Source organism: Anabrus simplex, chromosome 7, assembly GCF_040414725.1.
Source record: "Anabrus simplex isolate iqAnaSimp1 chromosome 7, ASM4041472v1, whole genome shotgun sequence".
NCBI classification, from domain to species: Eukaryota; Metazoa; Arthropoda; class Insecta; order Orthoptera; family Tettigoniidae; genus Anabrus; species Anabrus simplex.
In genome coordinates, this window is record NC_090271.1 from 115,600,695 (window position 1) to 115,621,171 (window position 20,477).

The window sequence follows — 20,477 nt, forward strand, 5'->3', positions numbered from 1 at the left end:
CTATCTTCATTCCTGTCCTTCGTTACAATTCTAAATATCCCCCTCAAAATCGCTATCGCTTCCCTCATCTCCCTTACTTCCCATTCAACCAAACGAGGTCCCTTAAAGCCAGGCAGCAGTTTACAAACATTTAGGCGTGCAGAAGCAAACTGCAGTAAATCCACGTTCTCTCGTAAATGAGTTGCTGTCAACATTATGTTCGCTAACCTGCCCTTCCGTTGATAAGACCCTCCAAACACAATCAAAAATGCCTCGGTCTATTCTAATACGCACCTGGAGTACAGCTTACAATGCAAACGTGTGTGCATTCACTTATAATTGCAAAGCAAAACTCAGCGAATCCATTTTCATCATAAAGAAGCAGAAATTCTTTGTACCCTTACCAAGCGCCGTTACCAAATGTGGTTTGCAGGTGCAAGACTAGCTCAATACACATTGTGTTCTTTGTCTGAACAATGCTGTTTTCCCAGCTTTTTTCTCCATGTAGGTTAGTTCAGAGTTTGTGTCAGGTTGCCCCTACTGCGTACAGTCTACTCGTCTATGAAGCCGAATGTAATCGGAATTAGACGTGCCTTAAAGGAAGTTAAATTTAGTGACATCGATTTTCTGCCCAGAAATTATTTTGGGGAGACTTGGACAGAAAACAAAGATCTTGCTTATAATAACCTGATCGATCCTCAAACAGTCGGCAACAATGCAGAGGAGGACTCAGAGTTTGAAATTCATCCAGAAGACAATGAGTTTCCAGGGTTATTTAGATGGGACAGGACTGGATATGCAAGGTAGTGGCCTTTTTACTTCTTACAGGCTTTCATTTGATGCCATATACTTTGTAATGATAGTTACTTGTAGTTATTATACAATTTCTTTTCTCCTTTGAACCAGCATTTACGTTATAATAATATCTCTTCAGAATTAAACTTCTGCAGATCCATGGGGACAGAACCAAAACTCGATGAATAAAAACCATTTCATGTAATAACTAAAAGATTACCCAAAACCAGAATATTTTAAATTTGGCCAGGAAAATAGTCCCTAAGTGAACATAAATCTACAATGAAAAGAAATTTTGAATATCTGCCAGCGAGTGTTTTCTGAAAAGAAAATTTTCCGCTGCACTTTTTATCTGGACGCCATAATTATTAATTTCAAAATGTGTGACCTAAAACCTAATATGTCAGGATTTTGTATCTTTACTTTATAATCGACGGCAATAATCGATCACCTTTATGTCCCACAGAATTCACTAATACGTGGTGTAGAAGTAGTACCTGGCGCAATTGGAGCGTACCAGATTAGTTATATGGTCTGATCAGGCGCGACTGGATACGAACTCGACGTACTGTCCATTTCGACTGTAATTGTCACCAGTGTATTTCAGACCTAACTCATTAGTAAACAAACATCTCAAGTACATTGATATTAATAGTGGTAGGTCTCTTCCGTTCTATCTAGACGTACACACAAACACACACACACACGCACACACCTCCTTCAGATAGCCATCGGTAGGTCAGTAGATCAAGGTCGTAGGGGATATGTAAAAAGCAGGTGATTTAAAGTAATGACGCATACTTTTGTGCTCGAGTACTCAAGTGCCCATCGAACAAATGAAACCTTGAAAAAATATTTGAGCTTCAGCTCATGTGAAGTAAACCTTATCACATTTTTACCACGTCGTCAGCTGTATACAACTACAAGCGACCTCTAGATTACGTAGCGTACGAATGAAGGGCACAGCAGCCATGCTCTGCACTTTATTCGTCCTGGCCATCAGTCAGCTGGCGGAAGTCTTCTCTGATGACGAATACGGGATCATAACACTGCCGCAGGGTGCTCTGAAAGGGAGGAAGGTGACTTCGGATAACCTTTCTCCTTATTACAGCTTTCTAGGCATACCTTACGGCAAGCCTCCGGTGGGAAATCTCCGTTTTAAGGTAAGAAAATGCCAGAAAAATGTGTTTTTTCAGTGTGCTATCGAGTTTGAACTTCGGAAACTGGAGCATTTAAAGCCATTGAGGATTATGGGTTTTCTTCATTCAAAATATGAGAGATATACTGATGATGAAGATGATTATGTTTTTGATGATGATGGTGATGACGATGATGGTGATGAGTTAGGGAGGGGTTGAAAACTGGTGTCAGCATGTAGCCTACTCAATCTAGTGATTATGAATTGTAGACCACCATCTCTCTTATTCTTCCGGTCAACATTCTGATCTTGAAAACTTGTTCAACCAACGGGACTCGAACCAGCTAACCAATATGTCATTCCTAAAATATTTGACATATTGAGGATGTTGTCCACCAGGCGGACACATTTCCCTGATTAAATTAATTTATTAGTTGTTACGGAACTCGCTCATAAATGATGTATTCTTTCTGTCGCGACAACTTGTATAAAATCACACTACACATATTCTAAACTTGTGTAACGAAATCATGCCACAACAGTAGGGCTAATAGCTCCGGAAATGGAGGTTTTATTCCAATGGATGTGATACCGTTTGATTGATCATGAGGAACGGGAGAGAAAATATGACTCTCAGTAGGCCTCAGTTCAGTGCATGTCGCGAGGGTGCCTTTAAAGGAAGTGATGAGTTTGGAGGTAAAAGGTTTGGTGATTTATAAATCCCAGTCCAAAATATAAACCCATGTAGTTAAGGGTTAAGAGGACAAAAATAGAACATTTGAAGTTTGGCGTAGAATTCTACGTGTGGTTCGGACCGCGAGACATACTACTGCATCCATTCTTCAGGACCTGAAGGATATAAAATATCTTTGTTGTGGGAACACGAAACTCAGAAATGAGTACATCTATTAGCAATGATGACGTTCAAATAAAAAAATGGTCCGAATACCCAAAGAATAATATGGCAATGGATTAGCCCATTATTAGAAGTTTGAACATTACTTTAGATTTATTCGAATACTCAATGATTTTTTGGTCTGAATGGGAATAGCGACGTCTCGTAAGTGTTAACATTATAAAAGTTCTTTCTGAAACAATCTTAACGATATACTAACAGATTCCTTGGGACGATGACCTACCTGTTAGGCCCAGCTAAGCCACAAACATCATCATCATAATCTAGCGACCCTTAAGGAAAACGTTATACAGGTATAAATAAAATGAGAAGTTTTTATTTTCTTCAGAATATAAATTTGTTCCATGATGTTTGTATCATTGTTTAGAGAAGGTTACGACCAACATAACGATACAACTGTGTTCGAAGTTCACTCTAATCAGGATCTCGATGAATTTAACAATGTAGGATATTTTTTGCTAGTGGTTTTACGTCGCACAGACACAGATAGATCTTATGGCGACGATGGGATAGGAAAGGCCTAGGAGTTGGAAGGAAGTGGCCATGGCCTTAATGAAGGTACAGCCCCAGCATTTGCCTGGTGTGAAAATAGGAAACCACGGAAAACCACCTTCAGGGCTGCCGACAGTGGAATACGAGCCCACTAACTCCCGGATGCAAGCTCACAGCCGCGCGCCCGTAACCGCACGGCCAGCTCGAGTTTGATATCATTGGAAAGGGGAATTTGAATAGGACCGAAATGAGTCATCTTAACCTTCTCAAAATTCAACGTCACTAACTATAAGTGCAGGGAATAATACGAATTACTTAATTGCACACACAGGCAAGTACGGAATGATAAGAGGTGATGTGGTTCGCGCATGCACGGGCTATGTTATCAGTCGTCCATGTCTCTACGTGACCGGCCAGATAAATTAATTTAGAGAGTATGCAAATTCTAATAGCTGTAAATACCTTTTAAGTCAGTTAATCGTCTTTGTTACGAAAACCCAACGGGAAAGTCTTTCACCAGTCCCCACTCATGTTTGTCAACTTCAGTAGGACAACGTTGCTCATTTCGACATAAATCTAAAGAAACGTCGGTGCTTGCACAACACTCTGACAAATATCTGTGATTTTCATTAATTTGTGCAGTAAAATGCATTTCTTACATTGATAGTATGACCGTAACAATTTCGGTTGTCTGCACTAGGGTATCTGATTTCTATTTCAGGTATCACCACCATTGGCTCAACAGTTCTTTGAAGGCATTGGCCTTTCTCAGAAGTTACTGCTAGTCTTTCCTGTTCAGATCCACGATCCTTCGTTTCCTATTTATCGGGATCCTGATGTCCTGACGCATAAGTTCCTCTCGCCTCTGTTTCGTTCTTGCAACTTTTGGGACACTTCTGGCAACTTAATAAATATCACCTTCATATCTCCATTGTCCATGACGGGAAATACATTTCCATTTCACTCTAATCAGGATCTCGATGAATTTAACAATGTAGGATATTTTTTGCTAGTGGTTTTACGTCGCACAGACACAGATCTTATGGCGACGATGGGATAGGAAAGGCCTAGGAATTGGAAGGAAGTGGCCATGGCCTTAATGAAGGTACAGCCCCAGCATTTGCCTGGTGTGAAAATAGGAAACCACGGAAAACCACCTTCAGGGCTGCCGACAGTGGAATACGAGCCCACTAACTCCCGGATGCAAGCTCACAGCCGCGCGCCCGTAACCGCACGGCCAGCTCGCCCGGTGTGTAGGATATTTTATGCAGTCTGTTAATCACATAGCTGTATAGTCTTCTCCATACTCCACTGTCTTCTACTTACCAAAAATGCATCTCAGAATTGTTCTCTCGAAGATTCGAAGCTCTCTTTCACCAGAGTTAATTCAGAGACTATATTTCAGAACCATATGTTAGTACAGATCTTGTACACGTTGCAGATAATTATTTTTTTTTTCTTCGGCCATAAAATCCTATACTTGTGCAAAATAATTTGCTTTTGTAGAAGTTATCACTAACATACTTTAACAATATGACCTTTGATCTCAAGGAAGTGAAACTACCTACAAATTCACATTTTTATGAACGAAGTTCAGTGTATGGGTTTCTGCGTAATTTTTGTCATTTACAGGCATATACTTGGTCTTATCTTAATTGATATCCAGATTCATATTTCTTGCTGCCTCTTCCAGGTTAGTAAATGCCTCTTTTTTACCTTTTGGTATTCTTGCTATGATATTAATATCATCCGCATACGCTAAAATCTGTGCTAATTTTTAGAAGATAGTGCCTCGCATGTTAATTACAGAATCTCGAACCACCATCTCTAACGCAATGCTGAACAGAAGGCAAGTCAGTGAATCTCCTCTTCTAACTCCATTCGTAGTTGTTTATTTCAAACCGAGTATTTTCCACGGTAGCTTTTATAAATGAAATCAGTGTTTCCATACCAAGACCACCTCTATCAATACTGATCTGAAATCAAAGAACAAGTAGTGTGTATCATTACCATATTAGATGCATTACTCAAGTATTATGTGCGTCATAAACAACTGGTAGACAGTTGATCTACCTTGTCGGGATACACATATGTAGCCTCCAATGACATCTTAAGCATAGGGAACATACTTGTTAAACAAAATTGTAGAAAGTAGTTTATAGGCAATCATCTGTAAACTAATTCCCCGGTAACTGCAACATACCATGACATCACCTTTTGAAATTTTTTTAATTGGACATATAATGCTCAAGTTCCATTCATCAGTTACTTCTTCAGCAATCCATATCATTGTCATTAGGTTGTGAAGGAATTAAGTATACTCTGATCCTGCATGTTTTGATATTCGTTCTGATTGGGTGAGGACCATTCCTGGAGCTTTGTTATTTTGCATGTTTGGAAATGCAGGATGTACTTCATAAATAGTTGGCATTAACACTTGCATTTCAGCTTCCAGGCTGTCCGGATTTTCAGAGAATAATATCTTTCCTCGATTATCACATATAATTCATTAAGTAGTTCATTACAATGCTGAGCCCACCCATCAAGGAACGATTCATTCATAGCTGTCCAAGATTGTGCATTCGTTATCTCTTCACAAATTTGTTCTTGGTTAAGAATCCTTCCGACTTTTATTAACTTTGATAGAAGGCCTGTGCTTCATTGGAGTCTTCCAGATGACCTAACTCGTCGGGTTCTCTTCTCTCCTACTCTTTCCTTCCCTTCTCTTCTCTTCCTTTCATTTCCAGCAACTCTGTATTCTTCCACTGCTTTTTGGTATGTTTCTGATGCATCCTCCTGGATGCTTCGTTTTTAAAAAATCTGTCACATGTTTACTCTCTTCATCAAACCAGTCGTTGAAATTTTAAACGGGTTGAGTGACTCAGACTGTTGAGGTGCTGGCCTTCTGATCCTGGCTCTGTCCGGTGGTATTTGAAGGTGCTAAAATACGTCAGCCTTGTGTCGGTAGATTTACTGGTACTTAAAAGAACTCCCATGGGACTGAATTGCGGCACGTCGGCGTCTGAGAAAACCGTAAATGTAGTTAGTTCGACGTAAAGCAAAATAACATTAACATTATTGCATTTTTACCTATATGCTCTTCTTAAGGCATCATTTGCAGCTGTATCGAATACACCCTTGAGGTTCCTCCAGGTCTCACCAATACTCTCACCATCACAGAGTACTGTCAGTGCCTGGCTGATGAATTCAGTATACCTGAGAGCAGTTTCTGGTAATTTTAGGCTAGCTGTGTTAAATTTCTTTGCCTGTGATTCATGTGCTTTCCTTTCATTACATATTCTGCTTCTAATTTTTTCAATAATGAGAGTCAATATTTGCTCTACCCTCCCCCCAACCATCCCGTTACTTCTTAAGCACATCAAGTTGAACAGGGTGCCTTTCATCTATCAATTTCATTAAAACTATTTCCATCTGGAGATTTCAACCTCATTTAATTCATATCTGTATGATTATGTTGTGAGCTTGACAATCCTTCGATGCTCAACTGACGGCTGTATCTGAAACCCTTTCTGTGATATGTATACAGGATTCCATGGCGGTTAGACCGTCAGCTGGGTTATGTGTGTTATTTAGATTATTAGTTATTCTTGTTGTGAATAGCCGTGAACTCTATGATATGTTCATTATAGACATACTACTATTCTATTATTATTATTATTATTATTATTATTATTATTATTATTATTATTATTATTATTATTATTATTATTATTATTATTATTATTATTATTATTATTATTATTATTATTATTATTGTACCGGGCGGTACACCTCCACGACGCTAATTCAAACATTGCGCCAGTTGAAACTCCTCTACAGGAGGAAGCCTGAACTTTAACAATCTCTATTAAATCAAAAGTTTCTCGGAAGATATCTCTGCTGTAAATTTTGAAGTGTTCTGAACTATGTCTGTTTCGATGTGTATTTGTTTGCTCTGTAGTAAGAAGTGTGAACATTCTCTTCTAGATGGCACTACTTAAGAACTACAATTGTGCACCCTAGTGCGAAGTGAAGGAACTTTTTTTGAAGAAATGTGGTATTCATAAGTTTGTTCTTTGTTAAATTTCTTTCAGTCATTGTTTAGGTTGGCAGTATAACCCTTCTCTTTCCGCCAGTTTTGAATTTGACCAATGAGTAATTTTTGTAATTAATTTTCCACCAATCCTAGATGTCTTCTTCAGTTTTGACTTGTAATCTTTTGCCGACCAATAACATTTATGGGCGGGTTGTAATCATTCATGAAAGGTCTCGAATGTTCCACGAGGGTTTATAAACTGCTGATTTTTTGGTCTCGGGGCCACTTCAGTAACATCTATCCTAGTGTGATTATGTATAAGGGGGCGGGAAGTGCCTCTTTCTTCGGGCAGCAGTTCATCCATAAGGTAATGGCCTTCTAATAACTTCATTTCTTGCTAGCTCAGCAGTTTAACCCGCGGGGCAGGTTCGAAACCTTTCTAATGTAACCTATCTTTAAAATGTAACAGATATTTGGTAAATTTTGGCTCTTTAACTATAAATTGGGATAGAGAGTGCCTAACCCTCTCGAGCTCCCACTCCTATTGTTTTGAGGTGACTTTGTTTTCACAACCGTTTCTTCCTTTCTTAATGTAATTAAGTCTTCTTATACAAGTCACCTCTTTGGTATGGGATTAGCCCTTGCATAGGCGGCCTAGTGCCAAATGGGTTTTGAAAATTTATTAGGAGTGCAAGTTACGCCTCCATTCAACTCAGAATTTTGGGCCATGTAATTGACCTATTTCTTTACTGAATAGGCCTCAGTAGGTTGGGTATTGTTACCCCTGTTCTTGTGTGCCTGGAGGGCACATTGAAGGTGGAGTTTGATGTGGCCTTTGAATAGGCTTGAACTTTGAGAGCGGGTTTGCTCTTTCTTAAAAGTGGATTTTCTGCGTGCCTCGAGGAGGTTTTACTGGGTAATTGGGAGCAAGTGCTCCTTGGCATGATTGGGGTTTTCTGTCCCTTTGTTGAACTTTGCATATAGGTAAAGTTGGGCTCATTGCTCAAGGATTGTGAGTCTGGTGCTCGAAGCCCAAATCCCGAAACAAACTGTAATTGTAATTTCTTCATGTGCTGATATGCTACTGGGTGCCTGTTGTACTTGTTATTTGTTGATCTTGAAAAGAAAATATAACTTTTGTTAAATTTTAAATTAACTTTAATTTTGTAATTAAGACCTATTCCACCAAGCACCTTCTTTCACCTCTGCTGTTCCACAGATACCTCGGAACAATTATTATTATTATTATTATTATTATTATTATTATTATTATTATTATTATTATTATTATTATTATTATTATTATTATATTGCACAATTATCCCACTAATGACTACTTTGGCGAAATCGAAATGTTCGTTCAGTTACCCATTCCAGGTGTAATAATGTTCATCTGCATATTTTTTTAGCTTAGGCGTCTGTTTGCTTGCCTGTTTACTTTTTTGTCTGTCTGAGTCCTTATAACTTGGAAACTGCCATACACATTTCTACCAAACTTCATATTTAGAATCCCCCTGTCCTTGGGTGTGTTTCAGTTGCAACATTGTTTCTAAATACCTGAATTGACAGGGGGTTTGTACAAAACCGAAGACGTGATTTTGTACCCCCACAAAATGTACACAACCGTAGTTTATGGGAATCTACCCGCTTTAAGGAAATCAATTTCTAATACTTTTTTCTCTTGTGCGGACTTCGCCTAAAAGCGGCTGCATGTAGAGCATATTTCTTATAACTGCAAAATTACTGGAAATTTTTTAACCAAACTTCATATTTAGCATCCCGCTGCCTAAACTTATTTTTTTACAAATTGCTTTAAGTCGCACGGAAACAGATAGGTCTTGTGGATAGATGGGACAGGAAAGGGATAGGAGAGAGAAGGGAGCGGCCATGGCCTTAATTAAGGTACATCCCCATCATTTACCTGGTGTGAAAATAGGAAATAACGGAAAACAATATTCAAGGTTGCAGACAGTGGGATTCGAATCCACTATCTCCCGAATACTAGATACTGGTCACACAAAGATAGGTTTTTGACGTCCATAGCATTTCAAAATCTCATAGAGAACTGAGGGTTTATAGGAAACCGAAACAGTGATTTTAATCTCCCACAAAACATGCCAGTCCATCCTGGATGGGAATCGACCAACCTTAATGGAAATCCATTTCTAAAACATTTTTCTCATGCGCACTTTTATCGATAAGGGAGATACCACTAACAGACAGTTTTACAGGCTATAAGCAGCAAAAGATGTTGAACGTGGAGCAGATTCCTTTCTATATAAATAAAATCGTAATGGCCGTGTGTCTGTACATTTGCTATTTTGGCGAAATCGAAATTTTCGTTCAATTATCCGTTTCAGGCATAATAATGACCATCTGCATATTTCTAGCTTTGGTGTCTGTTTGTTTATATGGGTGAGTTCTATAACCTGAAAACTACTGGATATATTTCTACCAAACTTCATATTTAGAAACCATCTGTCCTTTTCTAGGTTTTTGGGCCAATATTATTTCTAAATATTTTAGGGCTTACGGGAAGTCGAAACTGATTTTACCCTCCCACAAAATATACATAGTCTACTTAAATGTAAAATTACTAGCCCTAATGGAAATCGGTCTCTAAAAGGGTTTTTTCGTGTGCACCTTTTCGATAGGAGGAAAACAAGGGAGATATCATTAACGGACTGTTTTACAGGCTGCCATGTCATTTCATGGTCGGTTAAATAGGGGTTTAACTAAAGTGCCATTTCACTCTTTTTCGATTGAACAGATAATATGAGAAGTTATCTACAACAATTAGTTCCTTGAGTCTTTAGCCGAGGCACCACTCCCGGTTTCAGATGAACAACAATATGTAACCGGGAAGTATGGAGAATTACGCACAAATTCAGAACAGGAACTGTACCGCTCAAGAAAACACTGACACTATCCTCATTCTATCTCCACTTTGTTCAGCTTTATGGTACTTCACGTTACTGCCACTTGCTTTCGTAGAAGAATATCAGTTTAACAAGCCGCATTAAACGTTTTAATACAGGTATGTAACTCGCAAAAATTCATGAAGGGATCGTGAAATCGATTACCAAGTCCCGTGCGAAGAACGGGCACACATGCTAGTATTTTTTTAAATAATACCGGGCGAGTTGGCCGTGCGCGTAGAGGCGCGCGGCTGTGAGCTTGCATCCGGGAGATAGTAGGTTCGAATCCCACTATCGGCAGCCCTGAAGATGGTTTTCCGTGGTTTCCCATTTTCACACCAGGCAAATGCTGGGGCTGTACCTTAATTAAGGCCACGGCCGCTTCCTTCCAACTCCTAGGCCTTTCCTATCCCATCGTCGCCATAAGACCTATCTGTGTCGGTGCGACGTAAAGCCCTAGCAAAAAATTTTTTAAATATACACATAGATCACATTATATTAACTTATTTTCCGTACAACATCATGCATATGCAGATTCATTACGATGTGCAACCACCTAGATTCTAAAAGCACAGTCCCAGATAGGATACGAGTCCCAGTTAATAGCGTTAACTGCCTCTCCAACTTCGGCATCTCCCAGATTGTACCTAGACGAAAGTCGTAGTACAGCTTTAAAGCGATCTTCCATATAAATGTGCAAACTGCCGCATAAATTTAAACCGCTTAGTAATGCCCCTTAACAGACTACATGAAAACTTTTTGGTATGTATGGAAAGGTAACATACTTACCTCCATTTATTAACAATATACATTAAAAATATTTTACAAGTTGCATCTATTTATGGCATGTTATTCTGAAATAATTATTATTATAGTATGAAATAACAGATTACTCCTTATTCGCTCGATTAACGATGTTGTTATCACAAAATGTCGATTGAGACAATTTTGCAATTGACTCCTAGATGTAGTCACCATGTTCCTACATTTTAAATCATACATTAGTCTGATATTGAATGAAATACTATATAAATAAGCGGTTATATAAACTGTGTAAACTTTGATTAAAATTATGCCCTATTGGAATCATGTATTAAGTGAATTATATATTCCATCAAATAATTACTCAAAATTCTCTATTATGTTATATGTACCGGTATTTGTTGTGCATTACGCTGATTACTAACATTTACTTTGTTTACCGTCCAGGGTTGGTTTTTTGCCTCGGACTCAGCGAGGAATACCACTTCTACCGCCTCAAGGGCAGTGTCCTAGAGCATGAGACATTTGGTTGGGGATACAACTGGGGAGGTTACTAGTGAATCATCCGGGCGGTCTCACCTGCTATGCTGAATAGGGGCCTTGTAGGGGGGGGGGGGGTAGAAAGGAAATGTTTAGGAAACGGCCGTGGCTTTAAGTTAGGTACCATCCCGGCATTTACCTGGATAAGAAGTGGAAAATCATGGAAACCCACTTCGAGGATGGTTGAGGAGGGAATCGAACACCCATATACTCCTCAGCCGACATCCCGAGGCTGAGTGGTCTCCATTCCAGTCCTTGTACAGCTTTCCTAATTTTGTGGCAGAGCTGGGAATCGAACGCGGGTCTCCGAGGTCGGCAGCTAATCACACTAAGCACTTTATACGTTGGTAAAGTTGGAAATATCTCCGCTTTGTTTAGGGCAAAAATATTCCTCTGTTATTTAAGACTCACCAATAGTAGGTAGGACTGTAAGATAATAAATTCAATGCAGCTATATTTGGCAGAGATTGGCCATATTAACAACATAAAGTAAATGAAACAACGCTGCTATATCCTGTAAGAAACAAAAGGACAACTACTACCGAGGTGAACATCCAATGCTGTTTGCTGAATAAAGGAATGACAAAAAGTAATTATGCACATGACAAACATATTCAAAGAAACATAAATAGACTTATGCAACTACAACACATACATTGCTTAAGAAAATGGTACTTGGAAGAAATCCAGGGAGTATATTAATTATAATCTTTCCTTTATTCGTTACCTTACTTAGCTTATTTCTATTCTCAGATTTTGTCTTCAGCATACCTTATGAATCCTAACTCTACACGTCGAGTAATCATGGTATTAATTTAATCTTTCCACATGCTAATATCGTATCGCTTTGCGATACAGGGAAGAATGTCTGCCACCCACTCGAGGCCCTCGGTTTCGATTTTCAGACCGTCCGAGTAATTACTTCCGGTTTGAGGGCTGAAATGCGTTCACTAAACCACAGCAGACATGCTGAGGAGTTGATGACATGGGACGCAGTATGATTGAGTTTGTCACTCTGCCTACATTGCACGTCAATATCTTCAGACTATCTGGTTAGGTGGCAGTGGTCCTTTTATAAGGAAATTATAAGGTTCAACTGTGTACTGCTTACAACAGATTTCACAAGTTCCTTTCAGACAAGTGCCAGCTTACAAACTTTAGTTATAAATCACGAAATCTGCGATACTTGGGACCTAATATGTAATATATCAGGATTTACTTTCTTTAATTCAAATTCGTCAGCAACAATCGTTCGCCGTTGTGTTCCACACGATTTAACGAATAAGAATTAAGAAGTGGTACCAGCTGTTAGTGTAGAGTGCAGAGTTCATTTACATGGTCTGGTAAGCCGCCACTGGAAACGAACAACGTGTGCTGTCCGATTCGACTGTAAATTGTCGCAAGTGTATTTCATGCCTAATACAGTACGTCAACAACTCAGACAATTACATTGATGATGGTGGGTTTTATCTACCCCCCCCCCCCCTCCGCACACACACACCAACCCTCCTTAACATTGGTAGGCATTTGTGGGCCAGTAGGTGAAGGGCGAAGCTAGCATGTAGAGTGCAAACGTTTCTTGGATTCAAGTGATCTAAAGTAATAAGAAAAACACTTGATCTCGATTTAAAAGCGTATTGTCGAAGAAATGATACCTTGCCAACATACTTGAGATTCAATTCTTGAGAGGTAAATCTTATCACCACATTATCTACATCAGGAGTGCTTATCAGTTATATATAACTGTAAGCGAATTGTGGTCTGCACAGTTTAGAAATGAAGGGCACAACAGTGATACTCTGGACTTTATTCGTCCTGGCTACCAGTCAGGTGGCGGAAGTCTTCTCTGATGACGAATACCCGATCGTAACACTGCCGCAGGGTGCTCTGAAAGGGAGGAAGGTGACTCCAGATAATCTTTCTCCTTATTAAACCTTCCTCGGCATACCTTACGGAAAACCACCGGTGGGAAATCTCCGTTTTAAGGTAAGAAACTGACAGAAAAATAGTGATATTTCTTCAGTGTGCCATCGATTATAAACTTAAGGACAGCTGGAGCGTTTAAAATAATAACGAGGTTTATGGGTTCCCTTCACACAAAATATAATAAATGTAGTGATGATGATGGTTATGGCGATGGAGGTGAAAATTGGTGTCAGCATGTAGCCTACTGCTGCCAAATAACACAAATTAGTCTGCTCAAGGTTTAAAGTCCCCATCAAACGGACGATCAACCTCATACGTCCTAAACTGATATGAATACTGCGGAGAGATCTGGAACTGAACCACGGTTTTTGGCTTGCATCTAGTGGTTAGAAATTGTCTACCACCATCTCTCCTACCCTTCTGGTCAACACTGTGATCGCATAAACTTTTTCCACCAATGGGAATCGAATCGGATAACCAATGTGTCAGACTCTAAATACTTGACACCTTACTATAATCTATCTGCTTCATTGTCCGTATTGATAATCTAAGAACAAAAGTATGAAGGATGAGTTTTCCAACTTAATCAATACTTTATTTACAAAAAGTTTAAAATTATCTACATTAATACAGTACCGTTTTCGACCCGTAAATAGGTCATCATCAGCTGTTGAGCTATCAACACGTTCACCAACAAGTTTAAAATTATCTACATTAATACAGTACCGGTTTCGACCCGTAAATAGGTCATCATCAGCTGTTGAGCTATCAGACATGTTCACCAACACATACTTGTGTACTTGACTCCTTATCGCTCATGTCCTCAGGCAGGCACATTTCCTGATTAAATTCATGTATTTGTTGTTACAAAACTCGTTTATAAGTGATGGATTACTTTTATGAAGACAACTTCTATAACAGGCTACACACATTCGAAACTTGTGTAAATAAATCATTTTCTCACATTACGGCTAATCGATCCGGAACTGAAGATTCGATTCCAATGGCTGAGGGACATAAGAGGAAACATAACACTCAGTGGGCCTCAGTTCAGTTCACGTGGTGAGGGTGCCTTTAAAGTAAGTAATGATTTTGAGGTAAAAGTTTAGACTTGCGATATATGACTGTGAATCCGAAAGATATACCAATGTTATTAAAACGACTAAGAATAGAAAATTTGGCGTAAAATTGTACGTGTGCCTTGGACCGCAAGAAAAACCAGGACCTCAAATATAAAAATCCCTGTCCTGTAGTATTAATGAAATAATAATTCAGTTCTTTCGACACTTGGTCAGACGGCGTGGAGAAAATTTAAAGAGGATAATGGAAGGGAAGTTGGAGGACAGTAGACCACGGGGATGGACTGCGACCTTATGGATAGGACAAGTGAAGGCTATCTCAGGTTTATATTTCCAATGTGCCCTGAGGAAACCCGATCGTCCGGGATGGCGACGCTCAGCAGAGATGTGATGAGCAGAGAATAAGCCACGGATGTCACGACAATCAGAAATGAGTAAACATTCAAATAAAATGGTCCGAATCCCCAACGAATAATGTTTCAAGGGAGGAGCCTAAATTCGAAGTTTGAAAATTCTTTGAGAAATGGATAATTTTACCGCCTGAATGCGAATTGCGACGCGTCCAGGGGGTTGTCACTAGAAATATTTTTCTGAAATAAAATTAATGATATCCTAACAGTTTCCTTATGACCTTTAAGGACAAAATTATGCAGGGATCAAGAAAGGTGAGATTTTATTTATATGCTTAGTATCAACTTCTGAATGTAAATCCGATCCATGATGCATGTATCATTGAATAGAGAAACTTACGCGTAACATAACGGTACCACTGTGGTAGAAGTTACATGGTGTTTAACATTTAGAAAATTACATATCCAATATTTTGAGATATTACCGAGATTGGTACCTCGGGAATAGGGAATTCTAATAGGATTGAAGTCAGCCATCTTAACATTCTCAGAATTCAACTCCACGGAATCATACACTTTACTAAAGTGCACACGCAGGCTGGTACGGAATGGTAAGATACGATACGGTTCGCGCATTCTCGGGGTATATACAAACATCCGTGTCGCTATATCAGTTAATCATGGTTGCCTCGAAAACCCAGCGGGACAGACCCTCCCTATATTTGTCACTTTCTCTAAAACAAAATTGCTACATCTCGATATGTTTCTAATAAAACAAACCACATGTATTTCTTACGTTGGTAATATTCTTTCGTTCTTAATCCGTTTACCCTCCAGGGTTGGTTTTCTCCCCCGGGCTCAGTGAGGGATACCACCTCCACCGCCTCAAAGGCAGTGTCCTGGAGCACGCGACTTTCGATCGGGCAAATGGAACTGGAAAGGTGGACCAGTACCTCGCGCAGGCAGCCTCACCTACTGAAACAGGTGGCTTGTAGAGAGAGGGGAAGATTTGAAGTGATAGACAAGGAAGAGGGAAGGAAGCGACTGTGGCCTTAAGTTAGGTATCATCCCGGCATTTGCCTGTAGGAGAAGTCGGAAACTACGAAAAACCACTCCGATGAAGTCTGAGGTGGGAATTGAATCCCCCTCTACTCAGATGATCTCCCGAGGCTGAGTGGTTCCCCTTCCAGCCCTCGTGCTACTTTTTCAATTTCGTGGCAGAGCGAAGAACCGAACCCGGGCTTTTGGGGGTGGCAGCTAAGCACACTAACCACTAAACCAAAGAGGTGGACTCCATTTGTAGTACTGCAAGAATTACCGCTGCATAGACTTGGGTATCTCATTTCTATTTCAGAAATAATCACCATTGGCAGACAGCATCTTGTGGGCCTTGGTCCTGCTAAGCAGATTCAGCTAGTACTGTACTTATTAGCAGCACCAAGTCTCTAACGATCATTATACCCTCAAGATATCGAATTATTTCTCTCAAATTATTTATTGTCACAACCAACACTCTATCGCTCATATACCCGCGAGCTACCGAATTATTTCTTTCAAATTATTTAATAGCACCACCAACACTCTATCGCTCATATACCCGCGAGATATCGAATCATTTCTTCAAATTATTTATTAACACCACCAAATCTCTAACGCTCATATACCCGCGAGATATCGGATTATTCCTTTCAAATTATTTATTAGCACCACCAAGTCCCTGACGCTCATATACCCGCGAGATATCGAATTATTTCTTTCAAATTATTTATTAGCACCACCATGTCCCTAACGCTCATATACCCGCGAGATATCGAATTATTCCTTTCAAATTATTTATTAGCATCAGCAAGTCTCTAACGCTCGTATACTCGGTTTACGTTGTTTCCGACCACCCTGTACCAGGTGGCTCTCGAACGCCGTACTTTCTACTTATAAATGCCCCGCATGTACAAATGATGAATGGGATGTATACCAACTGATTTTCACAGGGGAACTACTGCCAGCGGGCAGGTTACGTCAGAATGTGAAGAGATAAGAAACGGAGTGTCGCTCGCACCATGTTACTCAGCGCGACTGGTCTAATGCACCTCTTGCATTAGTAAACATCGTTTTCGACCGCATAGTTCTAGGCTGCTGTATGGTACAGCCGCACAATATTTGCTGTCTGCATATCAGCAATGGCTAGTGTGATCAGCAGCGACGAATACACAGACATTATTTTAATCTGGACAATCTGGTCGGAATGCAACAGATGCTCCAAACAGACGTATGCGTTCCACACACGTACTTCACCGAACAGTATTAGTTTTTGATTCATACAAGCAACTCCTCCACCGAGTTGAATATCTACACGTGTATAAATTAATAAGTTATTAGATTTACTTTTCTGCATCTTTGGCGTGTCTACAAACAGTAGCGGCGATTAGGGGGTTGGACGAGAAAGGACAGCCCCCCCCCCCCACTTTCTGGAGTAAACATTACATTCTTATTCCAATTTAGCCAGCTGGAACTAGGAATTATTAAAAAAACACTGTTTGTACAAACCTTGTTATCTTATCTGCTAATTCCTTCGCTTATTTTCTTTAATTATTAACAACATTATTGACGGAAATACGCACAAAATGCTGTTCGTCGCAGCCTACCAATTTGTACAGCACTACGGCAAGTATGGAGACTTTGCCTGTGCTGTGAGGAAGGGTAGTAGGGGTATATATTTTTTGCCGAGGTCATGGCCACTGAGTTATAATTCACCCACTTGCCGTGCGCATTCAGCAGTCTGGCAGTCTCTTTAGTGTCTGTTAGTATCTTAATGAGTATTCAAATACTAAATGATTTTAATTGCACAATCATGCCGTACATCTATTTAATTATGCCGGGCGAGGTGTCTATGGGGTTACGGGAGCGCAGCTCTGAGCTTGCACTCGGGAGATAGTAGTTCTGAATCCCACAGTCAGCAGCCCTGAAGATGGTTTTCCGTGGATTCCCAATTTCGCACCAGGCAAGTGCTGAGACTGTACCTTATTTAAGGCCACGGTCGCTTCCTTTCCACGCGTAGCCCTTTCCTCTCTCATCGTCGCCATAAATCCTATCCATGTAGGTGCGACGTAAAGCCAATTGTAAAATATATATATATATTCACTTGTAATTGCATTTCAACGGGAGCTAATATCAACGTTCCTAAATTATTTCGTTGTGTTATGTTATTTATTAAGTAAATGCCCCGTAGTGTGTTTGTACCGGGCGAGTTGGCCGTGCGGTTAGGGGCGCGCAGCTGTGAGCTTGCATCCGGGGGATAGTGGGTTCGAATCCCACTGTCGGCAGCCCTCCGGCTCAACCTCAAAGACATTACCGACCTGGTGCAAGTATACTTGCGCCCTGCAATACGTACCCATGGCCAGTAGGCAGTAATGTTCGGTCTTTGAATGTTAAAAGCTTAGCGTGAAATCGTGAAAAATCGTATATATACCCCGTTATGGCATTCCACATCACATATGAGTGTTAAGCTATTAGCCCTAGTTAAGAATTGCTGGTAGATCTAAAACACTGAACGTAAGTTGAACATTGAAGCTTGAAATTTTCTTCACCAAACGAAAACGAAAAATAATTCATGCAGTAAAGGGTTAAGTAAATGCCCCGTAGTGTGTTTGTACCGGGCGAGTTGGCCGTGCGGTTAGGGGCCGCAGCTGTGAGCTTGCATCCGGGGGATAGTGGGTTCGAATCCCACTGTCGGCAGCCCTGAAGATGGTTTTCCGTGGTTTCTCATTTTCACACCAGGCGAATGCTGGGGATGTACCTTAATTAAGGCCACGGCCACTTCCTTCACACTCTTAGGCCTGTTCTATCCCATCGTCGCCATAAGACTATCTCTGTCGGTGCGACGTAAAGCCACTAGCAAAAAAAGTATGTTTGTGAGACCTGGTGAAAATTTTATTATACAGCATTGACTCAAAATCTCAAAAAACTATTATTATGAATAATGCAAGGGGCAGATTAATTACATTTACATATAAAAGATAGAACTTATGGGAAAGAAGCGGCCGTGGCCTTAATTAAGATACAGCCTCAGCATTTGCCTGGTATGAAAATGGGAAACCACGGAAAGCTATCTTCAGGGCTTTCGATAGTGGAATTCGAAACCACTATCTCCCGCGTTCAAGCTCACAGCTGCGCGCCGGTAACCCCTTGGCCAGCTCGCCCGGTACAATTACATAGATGTACGGCTTGATTATGCAATTAAAAATATTTAGTATTTGAATGCACACTAAGAAACTAACAGACAATAAAGAGACTGCCAGACTGACGAATACGCGTGGCAAGCGTGTGAATTTTAACTTAGTGGCCACGACCTCGGCAAAAAGAATGTGCCACAGCACATGCAAAGACTCCACTACTTGCCGTAGCGCTATACAATAAAGGAAAGATTTAGCATATAAGACAACAAGGCTTGTACAAATAGCTTTTTTAAAATAATTCCTAGTTTCAGCTGGCTAAAGTGGAATAAAATGTAATGTTTACTCTACAAAGTGGGAGTGGGAGCGACCGTCCCTCCCCTAATCGCCGCTACTGTTTGTAGACACGCCAAAGATGCAGTAAATGAAATCTAATAACTTATTAACTTATACACGTGTAGACATTCAACTCGATAAAAGAGTTGATTGTACGGCACAAAAACTATACTGTTCGGCGAAATATGTGTGTAGAAGGCGTACGTCTGTTTGGAGCTTCTGTTGCATTCCGACCAGGTTATCCAGCTTAAAATAATGTCTGTGTATTCACCGCTTCTGATCACACTAGCCATTTCCGATATGCAGACAGCAAATATAGTGCGGCTCTACCATACACAAGCCTAGAACTATGCGGTCGAAAGCGATGCATTAGACCAGTCGCGCTGGGTAACATGGTGCGAGCGTCACTCCGTTTCGTATCTCTTCATATACTGACGTAACCTGTCTGCTGGCAGTAGTTCCCCTGTGAAAATCAGTTGGTAGATATCCCATTCATCATTTATGCATGCAGAGCATTTATAAGTAGAAAGTACGGCGTTCGAGTGTCCCCTGCTATATCAATCACAAGGCACACCAACACCCTCAGTCGCATAATGATCATTACTGAGGAGAGAAGTTACTAACAACTCGACCCCTCCCCCCCCACCCCAACACTCTTATGCAGCGTATATATATACATATATTTCTATTTTTCGTAAGGATTCTTCAACAAATCAGTGTGAACTTACTGGAAAGGACTTTTTGAATGCATTCTTGAGTGTATCCACAAAACCACAAACGTAGTTCAATTTGTTCCCATTAAATCTATGAACACGTTGCTGGCGTATTCAGCACCTACAGTTACCTCTCAACTGGGCTGGGGTGGATATCGACAATTTGTGTTCAGGAAGCCAGCGACATACCGTCTGAACTCTTAGCCCGGGTATATTCTCCCTTTTCTTACCAGACTTTGGGAGATTTAGCTGAAGAGCTTTTCGGTCTGTCGAACACGCAAGTTCAGTATAAATATTACACTATAACAAACCTGTAAAAATACGACAG

General features: G+C 40.2%; 1 protein-coding gene across 1 annotated transcript in view; it reads left to right on the plus strand.

The window, feature by feature from the left end:
• The first annotated feature begins 1,727 nt into the window (after window positions 1-1,727).
• Window positions 1,728-20,477, plus strand: part of LOC136877728 (esterase FE4) — a 72,224-nt gene continuing 53,474 nt past the window's right edge. Inside the window, exon 1 of the mRNA XM_068228613.1 lies at window positions 1,728-1,937. Coding sequence (XP_068084714.1) covers window positions 1,728-1,937 — 210 coding nt within the window. The remainder of the gene's footprint in view (window positions 1,938-20,477) is intronic.